Source organism: Amphimedon queenslandica, unplaced genomic scaffold, assembly GCF_000090795.2.
Source record: "Amphimedon queenslandica unplaced genomic scaffold, v1.1 AMPQUscaffold_13181, whole genome shotgun sequence".
Taxonomy (NCBI): domain Eukaryota; kingdom Metazoa; phylum Porifera; class Demospongiae; order Haplosclerida; family Niphatidae; genus Amphimedon; species Amphimedon queenslandica.
This window is the reverse complement of record NW_003546583.1, coordinates 53,340-65,161: the sequence shown is the minus strand read 5'-3', so window position 1 is coordinate 65,161 and position 11,822 is coordinate 53,340. Positions and strand designations below refer to the sequence as shown.

Below are 11,822 nucleotides of genomic sequence, written 5' to 3'. Positions count from 1 at the left end.
CAATAGACCATTGAGTATACCCACTGATACTGTAAATTGAGAGCAATCAGAAGAACCACAAGCAGTACACCCATCACTGCAAACAGAGCAATCCAAGCTATCATCATGTAATTATCATGACACTGTCCACACTTGTTTGATCCCATTAGTAGACTGTATCCCTTTGTACATGATCCACACATTCTGTGTCCTCTATTATCCACACATTGAGTATCAGTGTGATTCAACTGAAAGGTAACAGGATTAGGAGAACAATAGAGGAGACAGTCCTCATTGATAATGTATGCATTAGGATTGGTTGCATTAGCATTGAAAGGTGTACTGGTATGATATGTTCCAATCCACAGTAGACCATTGTGTGTAATGTTTAGACTAGTTATATTACACGTCACATTCTCTCTTGAAACACTTTGACTGCAAGCACAGATAAATCCACCTTGTGAGCTATCTATACTGAAACCAATAGGACATTCATTAACAATATAATACCTATGAATGGAATGGGATATTTTATAGGATATTTTAGTACGAATTACCAAGCCATGTTTTACATGACTGGGAGGACAGTTTGGTTTGTATTCAACCAGTGAACAATTAGGGTTAGGTCTAACATATACATGATCGACATGAGCTCTGCCATCACGTATTGCCAATGTACCATCAGTGAAATTTAGTGATCCAAAGTAATCATAACCAAGCAAAGCTATATAAAATTTTAGTGCTTGACCTGGATAAATTTGTTCGTAACTTGGATTTTTTAAATTAGAAAAGTTGCATAACTGAATTTGCAATACATCACCCGTTGAACTAATATTTGGGTTTGTCAAGTGGAAACGATTGCTTCCATGATTAGTATATCCATATATATCATCACCAAATATTCCAGCACTATTGTTTATTAATGTAAGAGGTATATTTGGTGCCTCTAATATTATGCCACTATTTGACGTCTCTTCAACATAGATCCCTCCACCTTTATAAGAAGCATGGTTATCAATAAACTTTAAGTTAGCTGATGGTGTTAATATCAATTGTGATGAGTCATTTATTGCTAATCCTCCTCCAACTACTCCAGCATTATTTTTAAATGTCAATTTATTCTCAATTGTTACTATTGATGTTTTAAGTGTCAAACCTGTTGAGAAAACTTTAGCAATAGTAACATTACTGAGACTAACAGAATCACTGTTTAATATCATAGTTGCTGCATTTTCAATAAATTCAGTATCTGTTATATTGATTTGGATTGATTTCAAGAATTTTACATCAATAGAAAAGCCTGTACTTTTGCTGTTAGATATCAAACAGGACTTAATAATGATACTAATAAAGTGATTCCTAAGTGCTCTGGGTGAGTATACATCTTTATGTATCCTAGGTCCATGCATATTATCAAGAAATTGACTGTCCTCAATTACAAAAGTAGAAATTAGTTGGATGCCATGAAATTCACACTTATTTGATTTCAGGTTTTCACTTAGTTCAATAGAAAAGACGTTGTAATGATAAAATACTGATCGAAATGATGCATTCTTAATATAAAAAGAAAAAAGACACTCACCCAAAACAAATCTAGAGTGACTATGAAGCATATTATAAAAGGTATCAAAGACAACTGACAGATTGTATGAGGTTCCATGAGTAGCAAATACTTCTATCCCACTGTATTTGAATAATGTAACATTAGTCATTATTAGTGAGTAATGAGGTAGTTCAGTGCTACATACTGGAAGAGGCTCGTATGTAATAGCTGCAATATGATGAACAAAAACTGAGGATGATACTTTAATATCAAAAACGTTGCTTAATTTTATGGAAATATCTCCCTTGTTAGGACTTATTTTATTAAATAAAGAGTTAGTTATTGTAATGTTGTTGGATGATTTAGCAATGACTAAAAGATGATAAACTGACATGTTAGAAAAAACAACATGATTGCTGTTATAGATGTGAATGTACCTTTTCTTACTCCTGCTACTAATAAGACAAGACTGATCCAGTCCATGTAGAGTAACATTCCTTACTGCAGTCATTTTAACATCATCATTAATGTCACTGGTTCCAATGAAGTAGAAGATGCTGTTATTGTATTGAGACATATCCCCAGCATACACTGATAAAGGATTACAAGGTGACTGAGTAACTGAACTGCAGTCATCAGACACATAATACTGACCAGAGGAGACACTGCAGGAGCTACTGAAGAATAAGAGAACAACCACTAACAGGAGAGACATACTCTTGCTTCTACTAACATACACTGCTATGGTAAACTTGCTGATATACCGTATAGCTTAAAATTTTCATGGAATATAAATTTTGTGGTTTTCGTGGTTATGGGCTGCCCACGAAATTTAAACCCACGAAATTTAAACCCACAAAATCATTGAAGTGCCATCCCCTTACAGGCTATGTAAACTGTCAACCACGAAAATTAAACCATGAATTGCCCCACTAGGAGCAAACCACGAAAATATCGACCCACGAAAATATCAAGCTATATGGTAGTGTAAGCTGGCAGCTCAAACTCTCCAAATATGTAAATCTTGTTGACTGAGTTGTCGTTAGGAATTTAGTACAGGCATTGGCTAAACTCACTTTGTAGATGGAATCTAATGTCACTAACTCCTTTCAAATCAGTTAACTTGCAATATAGCTGTCATATTGAATAATTTTTAGCACGTACTATTAGAAATATTACAGAATGCTCCTGTCTTCTAGTTATATATCTCCTCTTCTTTTGGAACATAATTGCAGAATGCATTGTCAAGTATCAGCCATTAATAATTTGCTCCTTTTCACTTAATGTTTTGGACTCTCTTGTTAGGTGAATCAATTATTTAATACCGTAGGGTGCCTTTTTTGAGGGATGTAAATTTAGCAGATATATACTGTATATTTCACTCTATTAAATTTTTTGATTTTTATCCCCAATTTGAATTTCCACACCCATACAATTAATTTGAGGTGTTTATTTTTGCAACAAAATACGCGAAATCCACAAAATATATAGCCCTCAGAAAAGGCGCCCTACAGTATCTATGGGTGATGGATTCATATGCAAAAATTTTTGTTGGTTAAAAATTTTGTCAAGCAAAAGTACCTGACGAATTTGACAAAAATTTTGACCGACGAAAATTTGGAGCTATACGGTATTTTTACTTAGACAGGTGGGATTGCTCTACAACTTGTGTGATTTGTACTTGTACAAAATGGAATTCTAGACATTCATTGACATAAAATGCTTAATTATACTATACACTATTAGTTAGAGCTACTTCTTTTTGTTCATGATAAGTTGAAGACTCAACTATTAGGCACTGATCCATTTTCACATGTAAACGAATACTTTTTGATTCTGATACAGCTTCTGTTTACACTAATACATGAATATGCATCACTTATCTTAAGCAAAATGTAAACGAATACCAAGTGGATACTTCCTATAAATGAATGATAAATCTTATGAAAATCCAGCTGCTGGATTAGTATAAACACCTGAAATGAATAATAGCAAAAACAATCCTGATACAGTGAAGTGGGTTATTGTGTAAACAGGGCCTTACTCCATAGATTTAAATAATAAAATCCTACTCTCGTGGCGCAAATTCTACTCTACATTGTACTTTCAATGTTATTATACAAGAAATTACAAATCACCTTGTGATGTAGAGTAGAATTTGCATCACGAGAGTAGGATTTTCATTTCTTACTTTTGTTGGTTATTTGAAATCCTACTCGTCCTTGTTTTCATTACTTTTTTGACAAGTTAGCGCAAAGTGAATCCTACTTGATCTTTTCTTTTTGAAGATTTATTATTATTATTATTATTATTATTATTATTATTATTATTATTATTATTATTATTATTATTATTATCATCATATTATTATTGTTATTATTATAATTACTGATACATGTTATATGCAATTGTATGATTCTGCTCGTATTATTTATTTTTTAGTTTGTTAAAGACCTTGTTCCTTCTTCCGATTGTTTTGGTAATGGGAAGGAAAAGTTTTATTTCAGAGTGACTGTAATACAGGCCACTGGTATACCAAGAGAATTCTCTGATGTCTTTGTACAATACAAGTAAGGATGGGGAAAATTAGTTTTTATTTAATAGGACTCACAATTTTTAGTACATTTTAAAAAATACATTTTCACGTCCTTATGCTATACAGAAAGTTTGAGCCGATTCCGACTTAAATTTTTCAATTTATGAGCATTTAAAAAATGAGCCAAAATCTAAAAAATACCCTGTACTATATCCCATGGTTTTTTCCCGAAAAATGGCTAAAAAATCACCCCCAATTTTTATTACATTTTCTAATACATATTGATGTCTTTATGCTATGTAGAAAGTTTGAGCCAATTCCGACTTAAATTTTTTAAGTTACAGCCATTTTAAGAAATTTGCCAAAATCTGAAAAATACCCAAGGCTATATTATAGCCCATGGTTTTTTCCAAAAAATGGCTAAAAAATCACCCCCAATTTTTATTACATTTTCTAATACATATTGATGTCCTTATGCTATGCAGAAAGTTTGAGCTGATTCCGACTTAAATTTCTCAAGTTACAGCCAATATAAAAATTATCTGGCATGTTTGATAATAAATTGATGAACATTATTATTAATAATTATTATTCCTAGGTTTCTCAGTAAGACCGAGAGAGTATTCTCTACTCCTCCACTTCACAATGATCATCAAGAACTAGCCCTTGGCTTTTATCACATGCAAAACGTTAGTAAAACACATCACTCATAAACTTTATTAATAATTATTCTTACTACTATAGTTCAGTGTTAATGTTAATGACCAGCTAATACACTACCTGAGGCATTACCCGTTGATACTTGAAGTGTTTGGACACTATCAACAGTTTCCTGACAATCCTTCATCCTCCACTGGGAGGAGAAAGAGCGACTTTAATCTGTCACCAAGCATGCAGAAGAGACCATCACCAGGTGAGTAAATGCAGAGATTATAAAATTGATTTTTTGCTTTTCTTTTTTGTAGTTCGTTCACTAATGACTCCTTTATATGACACAGCAGGGTAACTGATAGTATTTTGAATTATCTTATATTATTATTATTGTATACATGTACATTTGTAGTTCAATGCATTCTTTTGCTGAAGTTGATGTTTTATTTCATTTGGAGATATTGGAACTAACGCCTAATGGAGAGTAAGCTATAGCTATTAATATTATTATTATTATTATTATTATTATTATTATTATTATTATTATTATTATTATTATTTACATTAGTATTATTATTATGATTGCATTTATTTATTTATTTATTTATTGTTATTATTATTATTATTGTTGTTGTTGTTGTTATTATGATTAGGTATAAAGGTGTTCCAGTGGATCACTCCAATGATATATCTTGTTTCCTCTTGTCTCAAGGGATTCAAAGGAGGATTAGAATGAGCCTATTGTATGAAGCAGGGTCTGAACTCTACTGGAGCAAAGTCAATGAAATTGCTATTGGTAATGATAATACGCCTTGAGGCAATATGTGTCTTTAAAATAAATAATGTTTGCTTTACATGTACATGTATATGTATGCCTGTTCACTTTCATAATAGTATGTAAATGTATCATTATTATTAATGTTACTACATGTACTTGTACATGTACTTTTATATGTACTTTTACATGTACATGTACATGTAAAAGTACATGTACGTAATTTTCTTTTTAAATTTAGAAGTACATTGTTATGTTGTGTTGTCTTAGGTCGTGTGAGGAGTAACGAAAATGAAGTGATTGATGATTCTAATCAAGTTCTGTCTCTTAGCTCTTTCACTCCATCATTGCATGGACCAGACAGTGACGGAATGTAAGTTGTAATTGCAATGTACTTTAGTGGTTAATTAATGCTAATTATTAATAGTTATTGATAGTTATTAATTTATTTCAGGTTGTGTTACTGTATTGAAACTGCTTGGGATAGTTCGTTACATGAGAATATTCTATTGAATAGGTACAAACATAAATAATAATTATTAATAACTTTTATTTAATTATTTTACCATTAGGATTACACCATCAGGAGAATATGTATACATAGCTCTATCAGTTTATATTGAGGTAATGCCATTAGTATAATATAAAATACCATTAATACATCAATCACATTCATGTATTTCTATTATAGTTTGACAATGGCTCACAACCTGCTTGTTTCACTAAGGACATCACTCTAAGGATATTTGGTCGAGATTCTAAACCACAACCATCCAAATCATTCTTCAGTTTCTTTACTGGAGGAAATAAATCAAACCCAGAGAAGTGAGTGTATTTATACCAAAGACATGTATGAATATTATTACAAATTTACTTAGTGTTTTTGTGGGTTGTGTGATTGTTCTCTCTCTCTCTTTTTCTTTTTTCTTAAACTTGTAATTAAACGAATATAATCATTATTATTATTATTATTATTATTTTATTAGTTATAGAACTGTCAGCATATTTGATGTGTCTCTACGTAAGACAATGGACAAAACTCCAGGTCAGTTTATACTAATAATAACAAAATAAGTTTATTATTATTATTAATATTTCTTTTAATAGAGCATCAGTTATCGGGTGAGATTGATCCATTATACGATGAAGGTGGAAGACGTGCAAAAAGGTTAAGAAGGAACTCGTTGATAAAGGATCACGGGGAACTAGTCCAGAAATTGAGAATGATAGAAGAGGTACAGACATACAATTAATTTATTAATTGCTGTCTAGCTTTGCTATGCAGTCAAAAACTTTTAAAATTGCAGTACATTCTTTTTTTAATTTTTGATATCTATTGTTTTGCTGTACATATCTATACATTTATTATTATTATTATTATTATTATTATTATTATTATTATTATTATTATTATTATTATTATTATTATTGTTATTGTTATTATTTTTTGTATTTTTAGAGTGAAAAGTTAAGGCACATGTTACATTTAAGGCAGAGACTTCACGACTTACACGCACTCCAGCCGGACATGATGGTACCCGAATACATTGAGCTGACATTATCTGATGAAGACAAGGCCTCGCTAGTTGAGAGATGTGTATACCTGCTCCTTAATGGGAAGCAATGCACTGATGAACAATCATCAGTAAGGGATATGCTATAAATAAATTTTGAAAAATACCCAAGGCTATAGCCCATGGTTTTTTCCAAAAAATGCCTCCAAATTCACCCCCAATTTTTAATTACATTTTCTGATACATATTGATGTCCTTATGCTGTGTAGCAAGTTTGATGTTATTCCGACTTCAATTTTTCAAGTTATGGCCATTTTAAGAAAATGACAAAATTCAGAAAATTACCCAAGGCTATAGCCCATGGTTTATTCTGAAATTGGCTCCAAAATCACTCCAAATTTTAATTACATTTTCTCAATAAGGCTATTTTTTAGTCCTTTATTCCATTAGCTATTAGGACTGGATGATGATAGACTGAGTATAGCCAGCTCCTCCTACACTACAGTGTCAAGAAGATCCAATAAATACAGTGTTGCTCCTCCAGTTTGTGTACCAGCAGTCCAAGACAAATCCTTCATTAAAAGGTAGACATGCAATCACTACAACGCATACATGTACTCTCACACTACTGTGCACGGGTTTATTTTGTTGGTATAAAATTTTGCGATTTTGTCCAGATTTGCCATTTGTTGGTATAAATTTTTGCGAATCTTAATTGCCTTCTATAGCCATTTTTCCTAGTGTGCCACACCTCTTTTGTGGAATTTAGTTTCATGGATGTGATGAAAATGTAAAATTAGCAAAAAAGTTATTTCCAGTAAAATGTTCATACTAATTAAACCATAGAGTCAATGTATGGTTATAGCTGCCCATGCAGACCATGATTTACTAGTTCTTTGTATACATCACGGTGCTTTTTCTGTCGTGAATCACAATCCATTGCTCAGTTTTAACAATGCAGTGTTGATACAAGATGAACTGCAGCGAGTCCAAGCACCGTAGGTGTCTTGTATTGTGAAGTAGGTAGACTCATTAGCACTAATGACCTATTCAGTATACTATGCACCTATTCAAGTGTCTGGCAACTTGTGAATGGATACTTGTAGTTTTCACACTATAGTGTTTGGTTTGAAGCTGAGTAGACTATATTCAACAGTTGAAGTGTCAGTCCAAATTACAATGATGTCTGAATAACAAGTGAAGGGAATAAAGAACACGCATTATAGTAGGGCCACACTGACTTTGCCATTTTAAATTTTGAATAACTTTCTTATTTTAAGTGCTATAAACGGCGGTGTTTCACTGTTGTGCAATGCTTGGATTTTCGGTTCTTTTGATATAAGATAATAGTAGAAGGAAGCTTGTCAAAGTGAAAAAAAATCAAAGCACGCGGCCACTTAGCAAGTATTTACGCCATTACTACCACCTACACTTTGTAAACACGTGGGCAGTAAACTGACTGGAAGAAGAATGGCAGCGATTCAACAGCAGAGGGAATGGGAAGGAAATAAGACGAAAAGGACAAGGAATATGACTGAAATCACAGGCGAAGACAATAATTATAGGCAACGTTTAAGAGGACAGCATACGCTAGAAGTAAGTCATTTTGTTTTAAGACAATGAGACTGTTCAAACACTGCCCGTTCAGCCACACAGCCTGGTTTTCTCTTCTTTGAGGACCACTACTGGCAGAATGATAGGCTTCATGTACAAGCAAGACTTAGTGTGTCTGAGTTTATTTGTTACTCATGTCAGTTGTGAATCCAGTGATGAACCTGATTAGATGAGCGATTCCACCAGTCAGATAGATGCCACCCAAAACTCGGCCTTTCTCTATCATATCGTGGCTGCAACTGACAAGGCCGTTTGACTATTTTTTATCTCTTATTTTCATATACTTTTGGTTTTAATAATAATTACAAATGTACTGTACTTTTTAATTACATTCTTAGTGGTAAACATTAAAATAAACAAATACTTAACAAACACTTATTCATAATTGGCAGCTACTTAAATGATGACCTATCAAGGTTGAATTTATAATGAGTGGAAAAGTCAGTGTGACCCTAGTATAGTGTCTTGTTCAAAATTAGTGTCTGGCTATGTACATGTACATGTACAGTGTGGTACAGTCAATGATTTTAATTTATGGTCAGTAGCTGTATCCATCAAAAATTAACAAGAATTTGTTTTTAATGTAACTTTATTATCAGATCTGAAATACTTAAGATTATGTTATATAATTATTTATTTATTGTTAGTTAATGTTTATTTATTAATTGAAAGTACAGAGTCTTTCCTTTTCAGAGCTTCTTTCTCTCAGGCCTTGCAATTGGTGCAGAGGGGATCAAGTGTCCAAGGGTCAATTCCCATAAAGGATTTGATCCCAGGAATGTCACAGCATATTTCAGCCTATAAATGAAAGAAAATAATTATCACTGCATGTGTATAGCTAGTGAACTATAGGCTTTGCTTGGAAAATTATGACAAACTCCATAAGGATCTCCAATGTATTATTGTATGTACAGCTGTTAGGCTGTTTTTTTGACTAGTCCACTTCACATGATTATTATCATGATGGTATAGTATGATGTATCACTGAACTTACGGAAGTTGTATTAGTCCCCTCACAGTAATAATGAGGATAGCATGGAAACGGCCCTAAACCAGCCGCAGTAGTTGCAGTAATCATGAATCCAATAGCAGCAAAAAGGACCAAACACTGGAAAGTATTCATCATTCAGTAGCTGATATCTAGTATAGTCTCTTATATGACCTTTAGTATATGATAAGATGAATGACTATTCCAGTCAGTATGTACCTCTTTATATAGATACTGGCTACTGATGACAATGGTCCATTGTTTGAATATGTACATGTGATAGAAACATGTACATGTCAATCTTATCGAACTGCAAGATGTCTTGCCAACTTTAGTCACACCGTACAACCATAGCTACTACACTCATTCATCCTGTCCAATATTACTACAACTGTCAATGTATAGCCTATGGTGACAAGGACATTGTCATTAGTCACTAACCTCTCTCTCTCTCTTTAGTTAGATACATTTAAGGCAACTATGATATGATTAATAATGCATGGTGCCAGTAGCTGGGAATAGACTCTATAGTGATAGTACTACTTCATCTATAGCAAATTGATACTTTATGTATCTACACAGTACACACACTATAAGAGGAATGGGTCTGTTACTCAGTGAAGTCCCTTTTCTTAGTAAAATAACAATTATACTGTTAAGACTATAATAATGAACTTGATTTTCACTAGTAAAACCTTTCTTTTATTTTGTTGCAATTGTCAGTTAGTGTGCACATGCATTAAAAACTACATTATTATTATAATGAATATAACACAAAAGTAAATGATTGCCTGGTAAACATGACAATGGTCCATTGTTTGAATATGTACATGTGATAGAAACATGTACATGTCAATCTTATCGTACTGCAACGTGTCTTGCCAACTTTAGCAACACCATACAACCATAGCTACTACACTCATTCATTCTGTCCAATATTACTACAACTGTCAATGTATAGCCTATGGTGACAAGTACATTATCAATAGTCACCATCCTCTCTCTCTCTTTAGTTAGATACATTCAAGGTAACTATGATATGATTAATAATGCATAGTGCAAATAGCTATGAATAGACTCTATAGTGATAGTACTACTTCATCTATAGCAAATTGATACTTCATATACCTACACAGTACACACACTATAAGAGGAATGGGTCTGTTACTCAGTGAATTCCCTTTTCTTAGTAAAATAACGATTATACTGTTAAGACTATAATAGTGAACTTGGTTGTCACTAGTAAAACCTTTCTTTTATTTTGTTGCAATTGTCGGTTAGTGTGCACGTGCATTTAAAAAAACTACATTATTATTATAATGAATATAACATGCAAGTAAATGATTGCCCGGTAAACATGACAATGGTCCATTGTTTGAATATGTACATGTGATAGAAACATGTACATGTCAATCTTGCCGTACTGCAACGTGTCTTGCCAACTTTAGTAACACCATACAACCATAGCTACTACACTCATTCATCCTGTTCAATAATACTACAACTGTCAATGTATAGCCTATGGTGACAAGTACATTATCATTAGTCACTAACCTCTCTCTCTCTCTCTTCAGTATAAACACACTGGAGAGTGTTAGGAGATAAGATACATTCATGGCAATGAGTACTACCGTATAAGGATCATATTTCACTGGAAATAAATTTCGCGAATTTCGCATTTTCATTAAATTTGCAAAATTAAATTCCACAAAAGAGGTGTGGGACACTAGGGAAAATGGCTGCAGAAGGTAGGATTCGCGAAAATTTGTACCAAAAAATGGCAAATCTGGACAAATTCGTGAAATTTAATACCAACAAAATAAAACCCCTATACGGTATAGGCATTGTATGGTTGTATAGTCATTTACTGTTTATGTAAAGGTTATACAACGAGGTGGAGGTATCTATGGTATTTATCATACCGAGTAGGCCTGAGGTATGATAAAGCCATAGATACTGGCACAGAGTTGTATAACGAACTTCTACCATGTACTTAGCAACACTTGGCAACAGCATTCCTATTAAGCAGGAAGTTAAACTTAATAAGTAATTTCCTGGGCAAACCTATCAACCTCCCGGGACACTTATTAACCTCCAACTGTCTGGGAAAATTACTTATCAAACCTCCCAGTGGTAAATAAGTTATTTATGAACCTAAAAATCTGATTGGTCAATTGCAACTAGGCATGGTAGAAAAGTACATGCATAGTACCAAGAGTAGA

The 11,822-nt window shown here is 33.0% G+C and overlaps 1 protein-coding gene and 2 long non-coding RNA genes across 3 annotated transcripts in view; 2 read left to right on the top strand and 1 right to left on the bottom strand.

Moving 5' to 3' along the window:
• The window catches only part of LOC100640210 (kinesin-like protein unc-104), a 35,397-nt gene that overhangs the window by 21,463 nt on the left and 2,112 nt on the right, over positions 1-11,822 (top strand). Inside the window, exons 28-41 of the mRNA XM_020000485.1 lie at positions 3,965-4,092; positions 4,657-4,747; positions 4,803-4,971; positions 5,024-5,060; positions 5,122-5,193; positions 5,363-5,505; positions 5,755-5,857; positions 5,939-6,001; positions 6,057-6,108; positions 6,176-6,309; positions 6,471-6,529; positions 6,592-6,719; positions 6,944-7,129; positions 7,449-7,582. Of these exons, the coding sequence (XP_019856044.1) occupies positions 3,965-4,092; positions 4,657-4,747; positions 4,803-4,971; positions 5,024-5,060; positions 5,122-5,193; positions 5,363-5,505; positions 5,755-5,857; positions 5,939-6,001; positions 6,057-6,108; positions 6,176-6,309; positions 6,471-6,529; positions 6,592-6,719; positions 6,944-7,129; positions 7,449-7,582 (1,499 nt within the window). The remainder of the gene's footprint in view (positions 1-3,964; positions 4,093-4,656; positions 4,748-4,802; positions 4,972-5,023; positions 5,061-5,121; positions 5,194-5,362; positions 5,506-5,754; positions 5,858-5,938; positions 6,002-6,056; positions 6,109-6,175; positions 6,310-6,470; positions 6,530-6,591; positions 6,720-6,943; positions 7,130-7,448; positions 7,583-11,822) is intronic.
• LOC109584673 (uncharacterized) lies at positions 7,804-9,027 on the top strand. Its single transcript, XR_002186125.1, has 2 exons — positions 7,804-8,594; positions 8,647-9,027. It is a non-coding gene; the product is annotated as an uncharacterized LOC109584673 (long non-coding RNA).
• LOC109584672 (uncharacterized) lies at positions 9,184-9,810 on the bottom strand. The gene is made up of 2 exons (XR_002186124.1): positions 9,607-9,810; positions 9,184-9,410 (listed from the first exon to the last, which is right to left on the bottom strand). It is a non-coding gene; the product is annotated as an uncharacterized LOC109584672 (long non-coding RNA).